Source organism: Podarcis muralis, chromosome 3 (assembly GCF_964188315.1).
Source record: "Podarcis muralis chromosome 3, rPodMur119.hap1.1, whole genome shotgun sequence".
Classification (NCBI taxonomy): domain Eukaryota; kingdom Metazoa; phylum Chordata; class Lepidosauria; order Squamata; family Lacertidae; genus Podarcis; species Podarcis muralis.
In genome coordinates, this window is record NC_135657.1 from 64,140,455 (window position 1) to 64,163,097 (window position 22,643).

General features: G+C 39.8%; 1 protein-coding gene across 6 annotated transcripts in view; it reads right to left on the reverse strand.

Moving 5' to 3' along the window:
* LAMA2 (laminin subunit alpha 2) overlaps nt 1-22,643 on the reverse strand; it is a 365,889-nt gene that overhangs the window by 232,586 nt on the left and 110,660 nt on the right. For all 6 annotated transcript variants that reach the window (XM_077926009.1, XM_077926008.1, XM_077926013.1 and 3 more), the window contains exons 4-5: nt 19,822-20,064; nt 355-534 (exon numbers count right to left, since the gene is read on the reverse strand). In XM_077926009.1, coding sequence (XP_077782135.1) covers nt 355-534; nt 19,822-20,064 — 423 coding nt within the window. The remainder of the gene's footprint in view (nt 1-354; nt 535-19,821; nt 20,065-22,643) is intronic.

Below are 22,643 nucleotides of genomic sequence, written 5' to 3' on the forward strand. Positions count from 1 at the left end.
CTCTCATTCTTTCAGTCTTTCAAGTACAAAGGGTGCAATAACATAACTAATCTATATTAAGTGAACTTGTATTCACACTGTTGTTCTATGCATGTGAAAACTGAAACACTAGTTGGGATCTAATGGACTACTTTAGTTTTAAAATGGGCTTCCATATACTCTGTGGAACTTTGGACCCTTTTTCATTGAACAGCTGGCCCCCATGACATATGGGGAGTTTGATGCTGGCTGGGACGGGAGCGTAAAGCTCCTGATAATTCCTAGATGGCACAGTTTGTTTGGATCCTCCTCATTAATACTAGTAGCAAAAGTAACACTTCAAACAGAAACGCTGGCATCTGTGCCAGGACTTACCCTTCTTGTAACTATTGGGTCAATTTCATTGAGATCTCTATGTGCAAGCATCATTAAATCAGCATTCAGAGTCCGTATCCTCTGAAATCTCAGGCGAATATAGCGAGCTGAAGTGAATTCTAGCAGAGCTGGAGAAGGGTCATCTGCGCTTGGCCGTCCATTGATCAAAGACGTGTGAATCTACAAAGGAGAATAAACAATAGGCATGTGTTAAATGAGAGTTTTCAGTCTTTCTAAAACCACTAGGGCTGTAGCATCCAGCATCAGGTATTTTGGTAGAGAACATGAATGCTTAAGGAATTTTATATCTGAATTCTGAAGCAGACTGACCTAGGCTGATGTGCAGCTTAATGTGTAATTAACCTTCGGGTTTCATACTTATCACAATTTTACAATACAATGCTCAGCTCAAAAAAAGTACCAAGACTTGTTAAATGTGTACATTTTATTATAAAGACATTTAGAAATACATATAATTAGATAAAATTAATGTAAATATATTATCTTTACATATAGTATCACAAATATATGAACTTTGTGATAAAATGTGAAATTTTAATGTCACACTAATCTATGGCAGATTACAGGTAACCATTTTAGCTTTCACCATATGATACAGATAACCAAGCTATATATCCAAACTACAAATGAGATTGTTTCTGGTAATTGTTCTGCATTTTAGAACCGGTCTACCCATGAGATCTGTGAGTGGATCACTCCCCCCAAAAAACCCTTTAAAAATCAGGGAGCCTCAATGGATGCAGTAATGCCATAGGAAGATGCCTTTAATATCTCTTCTCAGCAATCTTTGCCTACAAGCTGATATTAATCCTCCTGGGGGAAAAGATAGGCACTAAACCTGTTTTCCTAGCAAGACTAGCTTGTTGGGGACATTTCAACCACAGTCAAGGTCCATGGCTAAAGGGTTAACTCTCCAGCACCACTGCCCCATTCTGATTGATCCTATTGGCCCTCTATCCACATCCTCATTTAACCCCCCCCCCAAAGATGTGAAATCCAATCATAGCACTCTCATGCTACATGTAGCTTGGCTTAGGGAACAGTAAGAAATGTTTCACATGAATGTGTCTTATTTCTTCCATTTCTGGTTATTCAAATGTTAGGCAGTAAATGACATTCCACATGCAATTATGAAGACTATCTGTATTCTTTAATGCCTGGTTTCTTCACTTGTCACAATGGAAGAGAAAAATAAACTTATATGATTCCTGCTTTAAAGCTTCTGAAAACTCAAATTCTATATTTCTATTTTTAAAATCATACATACGCTCCTTTTAAAGCAACATAACCATATGGTAGCTTCATGAAGGATTTAACAAAACATTTCTTTTTTTCCCCCCTGCTCACAGTTTTGGTATTTAAAAGACGATATTCTGCCAGAAAGTCCACTGAGTACAGTCACTCCCAAGTTGTTTCTGACATATAAAAAATCCCAGCTGTTTGGCTATGCTGCTCAAAGCATTCAAGTTCACTTATTTTTCAAAACAAATGACATACTCGTCTGAGGGTTTTCACTGGTGCCTTCTCAAGAGCTTAAAAAATGTGTATATTTACTGAGAGGTCAGATTCTGTCTAAAACCCTAAATACATTTTTTTTTTTTGCCAGTTTCTCCATTTGCATACCAAAACCACTTAGGCCGGGGGGGGGGGGGAGGTGTGTCATCTGAGATCACAACAGACAAAGACCGTCCTTGCACATCATATTAAACCATAGTTAATGTTTAACGGTAAAGGGTAAATGGACCCCTGACTGTTAAGTCCAGTCGTGAATGACTCTGGGGTTGCGGCGCTCATCTTGCTTTACTGGCCGAGGGAGCTGGCATTTGTTCGCAGACAGCTTCCAGGTCATGTGGCCAGTATGACTAAGCCGCTTCTGGCGAACCAGAGCTGTGCATGGAAATGCTGTTAACCTTCCTGCCAGAGCAGTACCTATTTTTCTACTTGCACTTTGACGTGCTTTCGAACTGCTAGGTTGGCAGGAGCTGGGACCGAGCAACGGGAGCTCACCCCGTCGCGGGGAGTTGAACTTCCGACCTTCTGATGAGCAAGCCCTAGACTCTGTGGTTTAGACCACAGTTTACCTATGGTTTAATGTGAATGAGCAGTGTGCTGATACCCACTGCTCAACAGTGCTTTGTTTCTTCCCTATTCCTGGCAATGCCACACCAAGGAAAAATAAAACCACAAAAGCTGCCCTGTCATGTTGTCCAAACACAGATTCGTGATTTGTTTTCCCCAATCAAACTATGAACCGTAAGTCAAGATCAAACTTGATGGTATGTTTGGAGAGAAACAACCGATGAGCCCAGGTTTGGATGAAATGACAGGACTAGGCTTGGGGCCATTTCTCCCATCATGGTGAAATCAGATGTAGCAGGGTGGGGTGGGTGGAAGCAGGGACTTTTGAGCTTTTTTCATCAACGTGCTATTTTTTTAAATTCACAGTTAAACATTTAGCAACAGATCAACATGATGTGTGATTGGGGTGACCCTTAGCAAATAACTGCAATGCTGCTGCAGTTACTTGACCTGACATGGTAAAATTTCCAGTATGATGTGGTTGTATTCTTAACCCTGCTGTTTTTATACGGTCTGACCAGGAGCATTGTGGGATACCTTGTGGCATAGCGAGTTATGTGCAATGGGAAAATATGGACTTTAATATATATTGCCCACTTTATACAGCATTCAGAATGTGTAGTAAATGATTTCTGGCTATCTTAGTACATTAATAGTTTATTTAACTAATGATTAGACTCCATTCCATTGACTACTAATGAATACAGAATTGAACTGCTTAAAATGCACTGCTTTAAACCCACAGCAAAATGTCAAGTGCTGTTCATGTCATATTCTGCTTCAGCTAACTCATTCCCCAAAGAGGATAGGCAAATGTCAGCTTAATGAATTGTTTAGCAAATACTGTTATATGATGGACAACTTGTACCTCACACAACTTAAGCTAAACTGAAGAACTTCTTTTTCTTCAGCAAGTCACTTCCTTCAAGCTACTTGCACCTGAAACTTAAAATTGCTTCTCTGATATATCCTTTTTCTTCTACAGTAGTGCAATTCTTGCATTTTTCATTTTTGAATGGAAAGTAATTTGTCAGAAAAATGTCTTTTGTGAGATATTTAAAGAGATTGTTCAGTGTCAAAGGAGTGGTTATTAATAAATCACAGTGTAATAAGAAATTCAATTCCCTTAAAGTATATTTGTCATGCACCTTCTTTCCTTTATTTCTTTTCTTTTTTATAAAAAAGGCCTTTATTACCGCTCTAGCTAAAACAAAGCCAAAATATTATAGGAGGCTGAAGCTTTCAACAATAATTACGCATACAAGAGACCAATAGGCGTTTGAGTAAACACGTATGATTCATTGCAACATTATGCAAAAACAGTATGTAAAAAGGATAACACATATACCATTTGCTAATACTGCTTCCATTTGGAGATGCTGCTTATACATTTAAAAAACAACAACAACCCTGAATTCTGGAATGAATTATATAGACTTAATAAAATCAAATGTTTTCTAAACCTTGAAGAGATGCTTATTGCTGATACTGCTAGCCTTCCCCCCCCCCCCAAGGATAGATGGAAAAGTCCTGTTTTCCTGCTCACAGACCAGAAGAAGGGCCTGTTGGGAAATGTAGTCTCTTGATTTAGATGTCCCACTATATAGGGAAAGAGTTTTTGGTTTTGTCTAAGAGGACAATCTTAAAGACATTTTAATTTGGGCATGATGCAGACAAAAATGCCGTTTGGATTGAAAACCTAGAGGACATATTTGAAATCATTACAGTCTTTGTGGTTTAGGCTAATGTATAACAGAAAAAATATAAGAAACAGGCAGAAATTCAACAAGTATGGCTTTGCTGCAATTTTTTTCTCCTTGAAGTTTTTCCCTTTACATGATCACGCAGAGAAGGAATCTGTGACTGGGGACATCAACATGCTCTAACAGAATTTTGCATTCTCCTAAATGGCACCCAAAAGCACTGCTAAAATTGTGGGAATTATAATAGCAGTATATGTTTGTTTCATTCCTGCTTCACATCATGGGCAAGGTCCCGCGGAGAAAACTGAATGGTGAAAAATGACCATGTGAAGCAGCCTTTGGTGATCTCACATTGTTATTAGGCAAATGTACCACTTACCCTTATTGCAATGTATGATTCAAAATAGTGGTTGATAAGACGGCAGAGAGGGTGGAAAGGAATGAGCAGGGTTTCTTTGTAATCTGACTTCACATATGAAACATCTGTGCAATAGGTTCAGTACTGACAGCTTAAAGTTGGAGCAAGATCTGTATCTGAATCACAACATCCTGTTTCATTCCAGTTAAAATATAAACCAGAGAAACACAGATGTGACAGTTTTCAAACTGGAAATATTCTATGTCATGAATTAAAAAAGGGAAAAGATACATAAGAAACAGAATATTCTTCATAGGAGGAACCAGGCATTCAGACCATTCATGCTGTGCTTGAAGCTTGGCAGTAGCTCTAAGCCAAGAACAAACTCCTGCTGCGTGGCTGGGGATGAAGAGACAAGCTCTGACACATCATAGCACTATTAATCCAACATGTATAATAAGACAAATCCTTAACAATACTTAGCAATGGGAACAACTTTACCACCTATCACTATTTTCTCAAGCTAGGTACCATCATTGTATAAATGTTATACATCTGAACTAGTCACTGTAGTTACAAAGGATTGCCTTTAAAGAGCCATGTGACAAGCAAAAAAATTCAGCAGGTATTGTTTTTTCAGGCACTCTATTTCCACGTTAGAAAAAGTTACTGGATTTCTAAATATCAGGCAGCTGTTAAAAACTGTGGAGCTTCTGTCAGGAAAACTAGTGAAAGACCTAACAAGTATTAGCTTCCAAACACAAACGGAACACTCTATTTATGCAAAATGATTATAATATACTATGTTGAGGAAAGACGCCTCTCTTTCCCACCGGTCTGCACTTGTTGTCTCACAACTTCCTTTTATCATTCAGTGAAAGGCAATAAAGCAGAACCTCCAGCCTTTCACCACAGGGATTTACTGAGGATGCCATGTCAGGTGATATCTGTTGATAAAAGATAGGATTCTTTACACCAGCTGGCAGTCTGTTTCAGCAGATACAATTCAACATCATGTATCATGATAAGCTATACTTGCTGAAATTTCCTCTTCTATGCATGGGATTATGGAGAAAGCTAGAGAGTTCCAGAAAAACATCTACTTCTGCTTCATTGACTACACAAAAGCCTTTGACTGTGTCAACCACAGCAAACTATGGCAAGTTCTTAAAGAAATGGGAAAGCCTGATCACCTCATCTGTCTCCTGAGAAATCTCTTTGTGGGACAAGAAGCTACAGTTAGAACTGGTTATGGAATAACTGATTGGTTCAAAATTGGGAAAGGAATACGGCAAGGCTGTATATTGTTTCCCTGCTTATTTAACTTATATGCAGAATTCATCATGCGAAAAGCTGGGCTGGATGAATCCCTAGCCAGAATTAAGATTGCTGGAAGAAATATCCACAACCTCAGATATGCAGATGACACAACCTTAATGGGAGAAAGTGAGGAGGAATTAAAGAACCTTTTAATGAGGGTGAAAGAGGAGAGCGCAAAATATGGTCTGAAGCTCAACATCAAAAAAACTAAGATCATGGCCACTGGGTCCATAACCTCCTGGCAAATAGAAGGGGAAGAAATGGAGGCAGTGAGAGATTTTACTTTCTTGGGCTCCATGATCACTGCAGATGGTGACAGCAGTCACGAAATTAAAAGATGCTTGCTTCTTGGGAGAAAAGCAATGACAACCCTAGACAGCATCTTAAAAAGAAGAGACATCATCTTGACAACAAAGGTCCGTATAGTTAAAGCTATGGTTTTCCCAGTAGTGATGTATGGAAGTGAGAGCTGGACCATAAAGAAGCTGCTCACCGAAGAATTGATGCTTTTGAATTATGGTGCTGGAGGAGACTCTTGAGAGTCCCATGGACTGCAAGAAGATCAAACCTATCTATTCTTAAGGAAATCAGCCCTGAGTGCTCACTGGAAGGACAGGTCGTGAAGCTGAGGCTCCAATACTTTGGCCACCTCATGAGAAGAGAAGACTCCCTGGAAAAGACCCTGATGTTGAGAAAGATTGAGAGCACAGGGAGAAGGGGACGACAGAGGATGAGATGGTTGGACAGTGTTCTCAAAGTTACTAACATGAGTTTGACCAAACTGCGGGAGGCAGTGGAAGACAGGAGTGCCTGGCGTGCTCTGGTCCATGGGGTCATGAAGAGTCGGACACGATTAAATGACTAAACAACAACAACATGCATGGGTTTGCAGCCTGAACCAGTTGTGAGATTGGTCCTGCTAAGGTTTTGCTTAGACTGATGAAACAGTCCATTTCCCACCCTATTCACAGTGGAATGAATGCCAAGTATTCTACATTTTTCCTAGTTAATTTTATCTGATCACTGAGCTCTGTGTGCACAAAAAAAGGTGTTTGTCATATTTTTGAGGCTTCCTCTCAAGTACTCTCCAAGGCCTCACCTCAGAAGCTACCTCAGCCAATTAACTTTCTAAAATCCAGTCATGCAAAATTCTGAAATTCTATTCCATCACTATGATTAAAAGGCAGAGTCTGTAAGGGGGTTTTATCTCTCACAAAAGGTAGCTCTGATCAAATTTTTCCATGTGTGTGCATTGGTGCAAGGCTGTTGACAGATAAGAGGTTTACTAGCAGGTAGACCTTGACATGCAAAAATATTGCATAGGAACCTGGAATGTAAGAACCATGAACCTGGGTAAGTTGGAGGTGGTCAAAAATGAGATGGCAAGAATAAATATTGACATCCTGGGCATCAGTGAACTAAAATGGACGGGAATGGGCGAATTCAGTTCGGATGACCATCACATCTACTACTGTGGGCAAGAAACCCGTAAAAGAAATGGAGTGGCCCTCATAGTCAACAAAAGAGTGGCGAAAGCTGTACTGGGATGCAATCTCAAAAATGATAGAATGATCTCGATACGAATCCAAGGCAGACCTTTTAACATCACAGTAATCCAAGTTTATGCACCAACTACTGGTGCTGAAGAAACTGAAATTGACCAATTCTATGAAGACTTACAACACCTTATAGAAGTGACACCAAAGAAGGATGTTCTTCTCATTATAGGGGATTGGAATGCTAAAGTAGGGAGGCAAGAGATAAAAGGAACAACTGGCAAGTTTGGCCTTGGAGATCAAAACGAAGCAGGGCAAAGGCTAATAGAGTTCTGTCAAGAGAACAAGCTGGTCATCACAAACACGCTTTTCCAACAACACAAGAGACGACTCTACACATGGACATCACCAGATGGGCAGCATCGAAATCAGATTGATTATATTCTCTGCAGCCAAAGATGGAGAAGCTCTATACAGTCAGCAAAAACAAGACCTGGAGCTGACTGTGGCTCAGATCATCAGCTTCTTATAGCAAAATTCAAGCTTAAACTGAAGAAAGTAGGAAAAACCACTGGGCCGGTAAGATACAATCTAAGTCAAATCCCTTATGAATACACAGTGGAAGTGAGGAACAGGTTTAAGGATTTAGATTTGGTGGACAGAGTGCCTGAAGAACTATGGATGGAGGCTCGTAACATTGTACAGGAGGCAGCAACGAAAACCATCCCAATGAAAAGGAAATGCAAGAAAGCAAAGTGGCTGTCCAACAAGGCCTTACAAATAGCGGAGGAGAGAAGGCAAGCAAAATGCGAGGGAGATAGTGAAAGATACAGGAAATTGAATGCAGATTTCCAAAGAATAGCAAGGAGAGACAAGAAGGCCTTCTTAAACGAGCAATGCAAACAAATAGAGGAAAACAACAGAATGGGAAGAACCAGAGATCTGTTCAAGAAAATTGGAGATATGAAAGGAACATTTCGTGCAAAGATTACCATAATAAAGGACAAAAGTGGTAAGGACCTAACAGAAGCAGAAGACATCAAGAAGAGGTGGCAAGAATACACAGAAGAATTATACCAGAAAGATATGGATGTCTCATACACCCCAGGTAGTGTGGTTGCTGACCTTGAGCCAGACATCCTGGAGAGTGAAGTCAAATGGGCCTTAGAAAGCACTGCAAATAACAAGGCCAGTGGAAGTGATGGTATTCCAGCTGAACTATTTAAAATTTTAAAAGATGATGCTGTTAAGGTGCTACACTCAATATGCCAGCAAATTTGGAAAACTCAGCAGTGGCCAGAAGATTGGAGAAGATCAGTCTACATCCCAGTCCCAAAGAAGGGTAGTGCCAAAGAATGCTCCAACTACCGCACAATTGCACTCATTTCACACGCTAGCAAGGTTATGCTTAAAATTCTACAAGGAAGGCTTAAGCAGTATGTGGATCGAGAACTCCCAGAAGTGCAAGCTGGATTTAGAAGAGGCAGAGGAACCAGAGACCAAATTGCAAACATGCGCTGGATTATGGAGAAAGCTAGAGAGTTCCAGAAAGACATCTACTTCTGCTTCATTGACTATGCAAAAGCCTTTGACTGTGTCGACCACAGCAAACTATGGCAAGTTCTTAAAGAAATGGGAGTGCCTGATCACCTCATCTGTCTCCTGAGAAATCTCTATGTGGGACAAGAAGCTACAGTTAGAACTGGATATGGAACAACTGATTGGTTCAAAATTGGGAAAGGAGTACGACAAGGCTGTATTTTGTCTCCCTGCTTATTTAATTTATATGCAGAATACATCATGCGAAAGGCTGGGCTGGATGAATCCCAAGCTGGAATTAAGATTGCCGGAAGAAATATCAACAACCTCAGATATGCAGATGACACAACCTTGATGGCAGAAAGTGAGGAGGAATTAAAGAACCTTTTAATGAGGGTGAAAGAGGAGAGCGCAAAATATGGTCTGAAGCTCAACATCAAAAAAACGAAGATCATGGCCACTGGTCCCATCACCTCCTGGCAAATAGAAGGGGAAGAAATGGAGGCAGTGAGAGATTTTACTTTCTTGGGCTCCATGATCACTGCAGATGGTGACAGCAGCCACGAAATTAAAAGACGCCTCCTTCTTGGGAGAAGGGTAATGACAGGCCTAGACAGCATCTTGAGAAGTAGAGACGTCACCTTGCCAACAAAGGTCCGTATAGTTAAAGCCATGGTTTTCCCAGTAGTGATGTATGGAAGTGAGAGCTGGACCATCAAGAAGGCTGATCGCCGAAGAATTGATGCTTTTGAATTATGGTGCTGGAGAAGACTCTTGAGAGTCCCATGGACTGCAAGAAGATCAAACGCATCCATTCTTAAGGAAATCAGCCCTGAGTGCTCACTGGAAGGACAGATCGTGAAGCTGAGGCTCCAGTACTTTGGCCACCTCATGAGAAGAGAAGACTCCCTGGAGAAGACACTGATGCTGGGAAAGATGGAGGGCACAAGGAGAAGGGGGCGACAGAGGACGAGATGGTTGGATAGTGTTTTCGAGGTTACCAGCATGAGTCTGACCAAACTGCGGGAAGTAGTGGGGGACAGAGGTGCCTGGCGTGCTCTGGTCCATGGGGTCACGAAGAGTCGGACACGACTAAACGACTAAACAACAAAGACCTTGACAGGTTGTAACTGTGTGGTCTGAACATGTCTTCTTCTTTCAATTATTACATATCCATCCTCCATTCCCATTTTTTCAAAGTGGTCATGTGCACAGGTGCTTGTTTGTCAATGTACGCACATTATTATTTTTTAACTAAAGTGCACAAAAACAAACTTTACCAGCATATTTTGCAATGAGGCAAAATTAAGGGTTGTGAATTTGGGGTGGGGTATATAAACAAAACATTGATTTCTAAAATCTCATTTTACAGTGAAATCAGATTTCTTCAGAAGACCTCTTTTGGATCCAACACTGGAAAGCTGGCCAAGAAAGTCTTCCTTCCTTCCTTCCTTCCTTCCTTCCTTCCTTCCTTCCTTCCTTCCCTGGTATGCTTCCCACTTTCAGCAGGAGGATGGTTTTCTAAATATGCCATCCCTTTTTGGATATTAGCCATGATGATCACATGATGCAAGCATTTTGTAAATATTTAAAAACTTGGAGAAAGCTGCAAAAAAACTTTTCTCTCCATAGCCCCAATTCAAGTATGAAATGGCCAAGATTCTAGTCAGTTTCAGGTAGCTCTGCCAATACTGTGTGTCCCCCATCATTCTTTCCTCCCTTTTTGTCCTTTACATCACCACCTCTCTTCCCTTCCCAATTAATGTTTACAGCTCTTGATTTCTGCATGTGTATCATGAAGGTTTGGCACAAGACTGCTGTTGCACAAAACTTGTATTATTATTATTATTATTATTTTTAAGAAATAAATACTAATAAGTGATCTGCAAATGTGCCTTCATTCCCACATCCTTTCACTACAAATTCATCTTTAGCTGCCAATTCCTGTTGCTGTTGTTTTAATATAGAGGTTTTGTGCAACAGCAGTCTTGTCAAAATTTCTGTATTAAAAATAAAAATGGAAGTTTAATAGTTGGTGGATGTTCTGTGAGCATGCCCTCAGCATGCAGCAACTGGAAATAGGCACACTTGGAAATATGTGTTGTTTCAGCAACTGAAAGGAACCATCACATCCCACACCTGCCAATTCTTCCCAAAGAGCCCATTTTATTTTAAACAGCTGCTTTGCACAAGAGCAGTAAGGCACAAAACAGCTGTTAAATAGAAATTACAAACCCACAAACATGTCTTCAGCAACAATGGGGGGAAATTGGCAAGCTGTATCCTTTCCTTGGGGCTGATGGAAGCAAAATGGCTAGGTTGTGCTCAGGCGAGGAGCAAACAGAAGTAGGGGGCGTGGCAATAAATGGCAGCCAATGAAACATCACCTCACATGTAAAAAAAACCCCCTCACCCAGGCAATGTGCATCAAGTCAGGTAATGTGTGATTTTTATATATTGCTTTTTGTTCCCTTACTGTACTATCCTCCAGCTGGGAGACTCTGAATTAATGGAGGATAGCAGGAGAGAGAAATGTGGGTTGAAGGTTGGCTGTAGAATGTGTGGGTGCCACAAGAGAGAGATAGAGATAGTAGCAGCTTCAAATCCACATGAAACGTGGGTGAGATTGTATTTCACTTTAAGGGTAAATTACATTCACTCAACACACTGTTACTTGGGATTTTTGGCTTGGGGATCAAGTGATATGTCTTAATTAGAGTTGTGTTACCATATAGGCAGGCCAAGGACTAATACAATAGCCACATGAATTACGTGAGATACGGGAAGCTTCAAATGTGCTCAACCACCACCAGAAAAGTCCTGTCACTGGAACCTGTCTGTCTCACATCTCACGCCAAGAGAGTAATGGCCCATATATTAATCTCAATATCTGGGCAGCCTCATATTGGCACAGGTGGTCCTTCAGATGAAGGCAACTATCTTTAATTTTTGCAACAGCAACTGAGAGAAACTTCCGAAATCTGGAGGCTTCATATAGCCAATAAAATTTTGCTCTTTGGGGATAATAATGAAAGTTATTTGCAACATTCCCTTTGCCCCTTAATAGCATTCTAGCACTTAAACAAAAGTGCTAGAATTGTTCAAGGCAGTGTAAGAGTTAGACCACAAACATGACCAAATAGGTTTACTAACCCTTTCACCCTTAAATAGCACCGGCTTGTTCTGAACATTGTGTACTTTGTAAATTGTTACATTTAAATCATTTACTATCCCAGACAGTTCTATGAATCATGTTATTAATCATTGTTCTGTTTTCTACAGATGACATTAATTACTATCAAGCTTCTATAACACAAAGCCAGAATGGAAAGAAATTATTGTCAGTAGAAGGGTATCTTTATTTCAGCTTTCCCCAAGAGAAATAGAAGCAAGTCCCTTTCTCTGTTCTTTTTTGAGCAATAAAAGTTTTCCAATCATTTTTATCCTAGAGCATAATATCTACGTACACTTGCTTAATAGTGTTATTACTTCTTCTCTTTTTGCAGACTGAATAGCTTACTGAGAAGGTAATTGTATACAGAAAGAATCCCAAATACCAATCTTTTTTCTAGTTCAAAATCCACCTCAAAGGTCTTTTGAGAAAAAAGCTTTTTCACATGCAAACTTGAGAATCATTCATGAGCATCTATATTCAGAAGTAACCCCTACTGATTTAAATGTGGCTTGTGCCCTAGAAATTGTGCTTAGGACTGCAGCTCTAACACCTCTGCTGTTAAAGACCAACTACACATTAATTGTGGGCAAACTACACATTAATGATGTGATTAGCAATCACATGTTATATGGTTTAAAATTATATATCAAGCAGGAGGGCCCTGATTGCTGTCTGGATCACAACACATGGGTCAATTCAAGCCTCCTCCCAGCTGCATGAAATTGCCCCCCTTGGGCCTTTAGCATTAAGTGGGGGATAGCTCCCATCAGTGCCTATGTGAGCTTTTCCCCTAAAATTAATTGCTACATGGGATGGAGGCAGAATTTCTTGGAGAATCCTGCTGGGGAATAAAAGCTTAAACCTCCTTTCTCTACCTGCTGTGACCTTGATAACAACTACACACACACATGCCCGGTATTAAGTTTTAAAATGTGATTGCTAATCGTGTTGTCTCTGTGCCACTTTGAACCACATTTATTCTTTAGTAAGGTGAACAAACACTGAGTGTGCTGCTGCATGAGGAGAAAATCGCAGCTGTTTCACTGCTCCCCCACTCTTGCTGCTACCCTATCACATTGAGTCTACTCCTTGGGGTGCACATGATCTGTTCGTTGGGGAACTGCTCCTGAAATGAATCTATCCTACTCAAGTTCCAATTGTGCAAGGATAAAAATGCAATTTAAAACTTCTGGTGTAGCTTGTGCTATATAGGACCAATGTGGCCCAAAGGCTAAGCAATCGTTGAATAGGCAAGCAGTTAAGCCAGTAAGTAGAGACGCAAGAAGGGTATGAGCAGGTAGGCAGGCAAGCCACCAAGCAAGCCAGCATAGTTAAATACATAGTGAAGTGATCAAGAATGGGCAGTTTGAGAAATGCCCAGCCTTTATTAAGAAGCAGATTGTTCAAACACAGAATCCATGCCAACGTGGAGCTGGAACCCACTTGTGGCATCTAGCAGCAGCAGCAACAATAGCAACATTTATTATTTATATGCTGCCCATCTGACTGGGTTGCCTCAGCCACTCTGGGTGGCTTCTAGCAAATTAAAATTTCTAAAAATCAATTGTTTATCAGCCTTGCTGAGCTTGTAGCTTAGCAGTAGCTTAGAGCCGTCTGAAGTAGCAGTGCCTACACACAACAGACATCTGATCATCTGCTCTCTCTCTCCTGTTGAAAAACAACAACAGGTTGACCAGAGACACACCATGTCAAACCTTCTCCCTTCTTTAGGGTACTGGAACCTGAAATTGAGAAGATTAGCAGTCATGAAAAAGAAGCATGAAATATGAGTATTTAAAAAAAAAGAGTACAGTGGTACCTCAGGTTACAGACGCTTCAGGTTACAGACTCCGATAATCCAGAAATAGTACCTCAGGTTAAGAACTTTGCTTCAGGATGAGAACAGAAATCGTGCAGCGGCGGCGTGGCAGTGGGAGGCCCCATTAGCTAAAGTGGTATACCTCAGGTTAAGAACAGTTTCAGGTTAAGAACGGACCTCCAGAATGAATTAAGTTCTTAACCTGAGGTACCACTGTACATTGATTAGAATGGAAGGGTCACTGGGTTTATTTCATATACATGCATACAGAGATGGTGAGGAGTGTAGAACACTTTGGTAGATGTTGGCTTCCTTTTTTTGGGCAGGAATTACATTTGCTATATTCAACCAATTTTACTGGACAGCACGATGTCACAGCGATTTTTCAAACCACGCTGAGTTGAATATGTTTCAGTTTTGAGTACTTGTAGACATGTCGACCCTTTGACCCTATGGTGTTGACACTCTGAAACTCCCAGTGTGAAAGGATTAAATCAGGCTGTGGGGAGAATTGGATTTACAGTTCATTTGTAAGTCCTTTTCTCCTTCTCTCCATGCTTTCCTCTATCAGCCAATCAGTTTGTCCTGAACACCTATTCAAGCAGCAAAGGAATGAAGGAGATCTAAGAGAGGCATTGAGGAGTACCAGAGTTCAGCACTCCTGACATTATTGGCCTGACATTAGTGCAGCTCAGGAATGAGTTACATAGAAAAAAGGAGTTTTTCAAAAGGAGTCAAGACCTCCATTTCAAAGGGGGGGGGCCCTTAAAAATGGATCCAGGTGTTAGCAGATGAGCACATGGTAGATGAAAGCAGTAGCACAGCTACAGTGTCACTGCTTCTCTCTGAGGCTTTTCTCTATACGATCTGTAACTGTGGCTAAATTTTGTTGGCGTGATTCTTTGTATTCGATTTCCCCCCCTTTTGAGTTGTTTATGGATTTCTAGATTCCCTTCAGTCTCTAAATGTGTGTTTTCAAGCTTCCGTTTGGCTAGCCAAATTAAACAAAGACTGACGCATTTGTTAAATCAGTTTTATAGGGACAGGAAGTTATCCGCTAGCCCTTATCTTTGTGCTGTATCAGGAGGGACCTAGATTTGAGAGTATGGAGGAAGCACTTGAAAAACTACCATATTTCATATCAGAATGGTAAGATGCTGAATTTTAATCTTATTTCGATGAATTTGTCCAGGACATACAAATAACAACACTTGAAGCCCAATAAAACCATGCTTTTCTCAAGGTTGTTACTAAATTCTGTTTCTAACTGTGCTTTTCCATGAGCAAAGCACACAAAAATATCATGTTGTGTCTCCTGACATTTCTTTAGTTTATTTGAACTAAGTATATAGGGATATTCTCCAACGTGCCAGGACTTTTATGCCACTGAACTGATAAATAATAGCAAAACTCCTGGCAGAAATAAACAAATAGTGAGAAACTGCATTTTCATTGAACTCTTTGAATGTTGTCTTGGCATAATAATTTTGAGCATTAACTGTGTTTCCTAAATTCCCTGTGAAACAGTTTGGGATAACACATTGTCTAAGAGAAGAAATCCAGAGCAGGATCCATATTTATGCCACAGTTCTGCATACAATATACCTTTGTTTCATACTCCAGTCTCTGTTAGAATAATTTGCAGCAACTAATGTTACTTAGTTTCTAGAACCTTATGCAGACAGATACTAAATCCACTGAGTGGTGGTCCTGTACTGTATTCCTCTCACAAATGAAAAAGAACTATAAATGTAACCATGTAACTATATAACCATATAACCAGGCCTCTGACTGAATAAACATTCTATGGACTTTCAAATGTGTTTGTGGTTTGTTTATGATGATGATGATTAGGTATTTGTGTTCTCACTTTGTATTCTTATGTGACCTTCAGATGAAGTGCAGTATAAAATATTTTATCTCTGTCACTACACACACACACACACACACACACACACACACACAGTCTTAAAAATACTAAATGGCATTGATTTACAAACAATACACACCTTTGAGTATAGATTCCATATCCAACACCCATGCCTATATCTGTCTCCAGGATGCTGTGTCCTTGCCTGACTCCTGCTTTCTCATAACTAATAGCTTCTTTTAAAACTCCTTTTACTGCACTGCTGTACTTATGAAGAATCAATACTGCATTAATACTCTCCATCTCTCCATGGGGAGTGTGCTTTTACCTATAATCTTACCAGGCAATCAAATGCAGTTTGATTAAAGAAAATGTGCAGGTGCCTTCTGATGTCCCCCTTTAAGGTAGTTTTAAAACTAAAGAAATCAGGAAATAGTTCGTAGGCTAGGTTGTATAATATAGCTTCACATTACAAAGTTCACCAGTCACTCTCAGATAATAAAAGATATCTGCTTATGCACACTAAAAACGGATCTTATTATGACCATTATTTCTACCATTCAGCGACTGAGTTGTATCCAGAACCTCTAATCATGGATTTCAGGGTGTTAGCAATTCACTGGCATGATTAATTTGCAAACTGCTTTTGTTCCCAGGAATAGTCACCATGTAGACCTATACATATAGGACTCAAATTTATAGACAACAAAAAGTCATGCATGAGTCAGCTACCAATGAAGATGGGAAGAGATGAGCAATAGACTAGAAGATGTAACTTAAAAGTAAAGCACAGCTAACTTAATATCATTTTGGAATTAAAAATCCCCCAAACAAATGTAACTCTTTCAGATTCACATTTATGACATCTGACCATCCCCAACTGCAGCAGAGAAGAAATGCATGAATGCAGTGTTGAGCAGTATCAGGTCCTAAGGTATGGTCTTAGGACACATAATGCAGCCATCTTGCTGAAGCTAATCAGGCATGCGTTAATGCCTAGGTGGAAAAGATGCCCAAGAACTGTCAGCACCCATGGATTCTGACTGGTATGCTGGACTATGGCTGGAGATGGATGTATCTTGACCATCTGGTTTCTTGAACACAAGTCATTCAGTGTTGGCTTATAGGTGTGAAAGTATGAGTGATAATTGAGGGATATTCCTGCAGTATGAGTGACCCCAAAGATAAGTATAAGATAAACAGGACCTGGAATTTACAGAGGTATGAGGTGATGAAGGTGCATGTGCTGTGCAGTTCTTGTGAAAATGCTGGACCCAGGGACATAGGAGAGAATGTTGTAAGCCCTCTGTGTATGCTCCTTGTCTGAGATGTGGCTGTGTATCTTGGTGCACATACAGTGGTACCTTGTTTATTGAACAAAATGCGTTCTAGGAGGCCGTTTGACTCCCAGAACTGTTCAAAAACCAAGGCGCAGCTTCCAATTGGCTGCAGGAGCATCCTGCAGCCAATGAGAAGTTGTGGAAGCCACACTGGATATTCGGCTTCTGAAAATCATTTGAAAACTAGAACACTCACTTCTGAGTTTCGATCGTTCGAGAGCCGATTTGTTCGGGAGCCAAGCCGTTTGAGATCCAAGGTGTGACTGTATCTGTTTTATAGTTTCCATGTGCACTGCTATATGCCCTCTTGAGTTAATAAAGTAGTCTGAAAATCATATACAAAGCTACATATTCTGGTGGTTTCTTAAGGAATGCATGACATTAGTAGTCAAAACACACTTTTGGATGGGTCACTGCCCTCTTGTGCTATTGTTGCTTTATTTGCAAAGCACTACAGTATCCTGACTGAAACCTGCATGTCATTAAAAGTCTTTAAAACATTAGAATTGAAATGATAGAAAGCATAATGAATTGCAATATGATGGAAAACAGAAAAAGTCTTAGTTAAGCTACTAAATGTATTGCTCTATGGGGAACAGGGTGTGACAGGTAGATAGAAACCCTGCTCAGAAACTGTACAGAGTGTACATATGGATACATGTGGAGGAACAGACACGAGGATTAGTGAACCAGACATCGGGGAGGGGGCGGGAGAGAACCTAAAGCAAGTTAGATTTCATCCTCCATCAGATATGAAAGTAATTCATGACAAACCTCTTGCTCTTCAGAGCTGATTTCTGATTTCACTGATTAGACTGAAAAGAATCATAAAAATGAAGAATGCAATGCATGGGGTTGTTAGAAAGTTCAGCCTAAATGAAGATCAAGTTAAACAAAAGCCCTGTATCTTCCACAGGAAAAATAAAAGATATTACTAAGAGTAAGAGTTAATGTCCCTAGAATAATTTTACATAACAAGATTAATAAAAACATAGGCACTAAGTTCTAACCCTTAAAAAGAAGAAACCAACTGCTTCTTATAAAGAACAAAATTAAATGCAAATAACAGTGGCTTCAATGCAAGTGAAATGAAGCAAAAATCACCATGGTTACCATTAATTTTTAGTTTTCAGATTAATGAAAATCGCAGGAATCAAACGTGATGATGCCAGCTTTGTAAAGCTTTTGAAAAGGTTGAAATTTTATTAAATGAGGAGGAAAGGTAGTGTAAAGGCAGCTGCACGTTTACACCACATAGTCTTAATTAGTGCTGAAAGGAAAGCTCACACAATTATGGCTCTTTTCATATTATCAATATTGTTAGCCTAGCATCCTAGCATAGATAAAGAACAGCAAACTCCTTAGAACTCCGTGGAGTATAGTAATTTTCAATTTTAAACCATCATAAAACCCAACAACACAACCTGAAATTTATGCCAAAATATTCTTGGAAAAACCCAAGTTTTGTGGAATGACATGGAAATTCACATTCTTTTTTAAAAAGCATATTGTTTGGCATTTATGTTTTTAAATATAAATCTGATTTTATACATTCATTTCAGTCTTTTCATTATAATTTGAAAACCAGGAAGCTCTTTATGACTCACTTCCTCACAAAACATATTACCTACCTATCCATCACTGATTTGTGCACAATGTACCATATGAGTCAGAAATGACACATCCAAAATTCCTTTGGACATATCCAAAAATGCAAACTAGGAATGGAACATTTGCCATTTTATCACTCTCTTAGGGCCCAATATTCTAGAGAAGATCCATCAGCTGAGAGGCTACAGAATTTGACGAAAGCTGTGCTATGCCAGTGGAATACTGGATATGCCACCAACTTGTACTATATTGCCCTCTGCATGCTGAACTGAGAGCTAAGTTTATCCTTGATTTGTTGCTTTAGATACCTGATGTGGATGATCAAGTGAAAATCACATATTTGTTGTCTGGTTTTCACAAATTTGTGACAGCCAATTTTGCGAGATTTGCAGTTGCTTGCCCAGAATTTTTGTGTACGTTTCTCCTAATATACATATCTTTTGCATGCGATTTAGCCTACCAAACACTTTTGGGGGGGGGCAAGAAATGTAATATAAAACATTTTGGCATGTTATTTTTCAGTAATACTGATTGGGGTAGTTTGAATATCAAGGAATAGCTCAATTTCTGGTTGTCCATTGTTTTGGAAAGGGAAACTGAACCAAAACAGTCCCCCATTTATTTCACCACGAGAGACCAAAGACTAGGGTGTAGCTCAGCACTAAATCACAACACACAATTACATAAACACCACACAGGGAGATCATAACTTCAGCCATATGGCATAAGGCTATATCCCTCTGGCCACATGCGATGCACACGTAGAGCTCACAAGAGGGAACTCGGGAGACCCAAGCCAAGGCATGACACTGGAAGAGAGTGAGATGCTACTTTGCTGCTTAACACCTTTTGCTCTGCTCCAGCACCTTGAGCAAACATTTCTACTCAAGCATCAAATAAAGAGGGCTCCCTACCTTCACAGTCTGTAAATGATGTTGCAAAGCTTGAGTATAGCCACTGTTACTGGATATAAAATTTTAGAGATATCTGAATATACTTTCTTCTGTACACCATGGCTATGTTTGAAAACTCCTGATCTTATGCATGCATAAACATTAATTTATGGGGAAATATGAATATTTGGAGGGCAGTGTGGTTGCCACCATATTGACATCTACAGTACTCCCCCATCTTACCTCTCCATTCTCCAGCGGATGAATCTTGGAGTAATATGACGTGCATATAACTTCATCATCTTTTGTATACGATGGAGGTCCAGTGCGGGGAAGAATGTTGTAGTGAGTCAGACATTCTGTGTCTGTGATAGCGTAGTACTGCCAGGGCTCATAGTTGACACCATCTAGTGAACGTTCCAAAACCCAGTTTCCAGGTCGTGGTGAATTAGCTGCTTTTAAAATGATATAAGCAATTTGGAACACCTGGGAGAATATGAGAAAGGAAAAAAAAATATATCAGAATAACTGGTTGAAGTATATTTTTCTTTTGCTCATTTACCAGCAAGCAATGCTGATTCTAAAGAAGTTTGATATTATAGCTTGGCTTTAGCAAAGTCTGCAGAGAAAACAATAGCATATATCCTGTTTACAGCAGCATCCCATACATGAGAAGTGAAGCTGAACATTCGCTCTGTGTTAAACCTCCTGCACTACTGCACTCTATTGTTGTTCTATGGTTGCTCTGCTGTTGCTCACTTTGGGATAGATGCCTAGCATATAAAGTAGCGTGAAAGGGCTGTACCTCAAGCTCAAGCTCTACCACTAAGCTCCTAGCAGTTCCTACATCTAATATGAAAGGAGCTTGGGTCAAGGGGCTATGAAAGAGGGAGAGCACAGCAAAGATGAACACTGATTCAGGTTCTAGAACCATCACAATGTAATGTGATGTGCTGTACCCACAAGGGTGTCAACTTGAATAAAATATGGGGCTGGCAACTAGGTAAGCCCTACTCCACATAATCAATCACACACACACCATTATACAAATTTAGTAAATAAATACAAATTTAGTAAATACAGTAATACAATTTCAGTAACCTCACAAAATTGCTACCGCTGAGCTACACCATCCTCCATATATTTTCCAGTCCCCAGTTGGTGTTCCAATCCCATCTGGAAACCCATTTTAATCTTTCTTCATCCGAGAAACACCACCCTGAACATTCAGCTGGTGATTTCTACCTGCAGCTTATGAGTACTGCTCTCATATAAGCAGATTATGAACATTTAATCAACACTCATTATGATTTGCTCTTTCACCTGCCTTTCCAACTAATTTACAAAGGATTTATTTTCAACTAACCTACTTACCAAGACTGATACACAAGACACAATTATATTTGAATAAGCTTTGAATATGCTAATAATTTATCTTTTTGTAAATCAGATTTTATTACAACCCAGATAAAAATGAAACAGGTGGATACGAGTATACATCTCAGTAAGAATAATTAAAAGGATTTCATAGATACTAACTCACATTTAGAATGTAGCAAACTCTTAGTCAAAATATATCACAAAGATGGGCTGTTGGACAACTGGGGTATCAGTATTGCCCTCTGAACAGCATTTTATATACTGGAAATCCATCCATTATATAAAGGAAAGTATTAGCATACATTGAAAGGTAATAGGGTTTCATTCTAGATAGCCTCTCCAACACTGTTGTATAATATATAAATCAATATTTATCACATAAAAGAAACACTTCTGTGGTGTAGTGTGGTGTAGTGGTGTGGTGTGGTGTAGTGTGGTGTTCTGTGGTGTAGTGTGGTGTAGTGGTTAAGAGCGGTGGACTTGTAATCTGGTGAACCGGGTTCGCGTCTCCGCTCCTCCACATGCAGCTGCTGGGTGATCTTGGACTAGTAACACTTCTCTGAAGTCTCTCAACCTCACTCACCTCACAGAGTGTTTGTTGTGGGGGAGGAAGGGAAAGGAGATTGTTAGCCGCTTTGAGACTCCTTAGGGTAGTGATAAAGTGGGATATCAAATCCAAACTCCAAACACTATTATGTATCTGCATAGTTTTCCTGGAGACAAGCAGCTGCATGTATTTCTCCAGTTCCAATACAGGCCTTCCTGAAGATAATGGAGAACCACAGCAAACCATCATTTCCATTTCTGGGGTTCTTAAGAAATGCAAGGTGTAAACAGAAATCTTAGTGTTTTCAGCAAGAAGTATGAAGAATGACAAAGAAAATTTTATAGTGGGAAACTAGAAGACATTGTTCCATATCATTAGTTGGTGAAAGCTTGGGTTTTCACTGGAACTCTGCCAATTCACACCAACTGAAGTTCGGGAATATTATAATTACAGAGTGGAACAGATGAAATAATTAGAGCTGTTTCAGTTTTTTTTCATGGTAGCTTGGCAGCTTTTCCAGTGTTGGCATTAAAATGTGTAAAGGAGAAAAATGGAGATTTCACACTAATACTTTGTTACTGTAACTAAGTACTTCAGGGGTTTCCCAGCAGAGAATTCTGAGAGCTTTCTAAAAATGAATTTAGTGTCAGCTAACATTTATATTTTGTTGTGTTTTTAATGCTGTGTTCAAGAAAGGTGACTGCCTCACTCTCTAAATTATCCAGAGGTGAGCATTGTACTGTTTAGTGCTGCATAAAGCTGTATCATGGAGCATTTCCCCTTATTGACCATCTGTGTCCTTTAACTGTGAAATCTATGTCTGTCTGGCTAAGCCTACTAGAAAAGAGGGCAGTTAACTGTCATCACAACAAACTGGTAGAGCATAAGAAGAGTCCTTTGGGATCAGACCAAAGACTGATCTTGTCCTATTTCAAATAGTGACCAGCCAAATATTTCCAGGAAACCAAGTGGGATATTGTCCTCCCAGTTTTTTATATCCCAGCTACTAGAATACAGAGTGCTGTATTCAACTAACTTAAGAGTCATTGAAATTAATGGACCTATATTAGTCTATGAGAGATTCCCAATTGTGCAATGCTTGGAAATCCATTTCTTCCATCTTTGGAGCACTACGGTA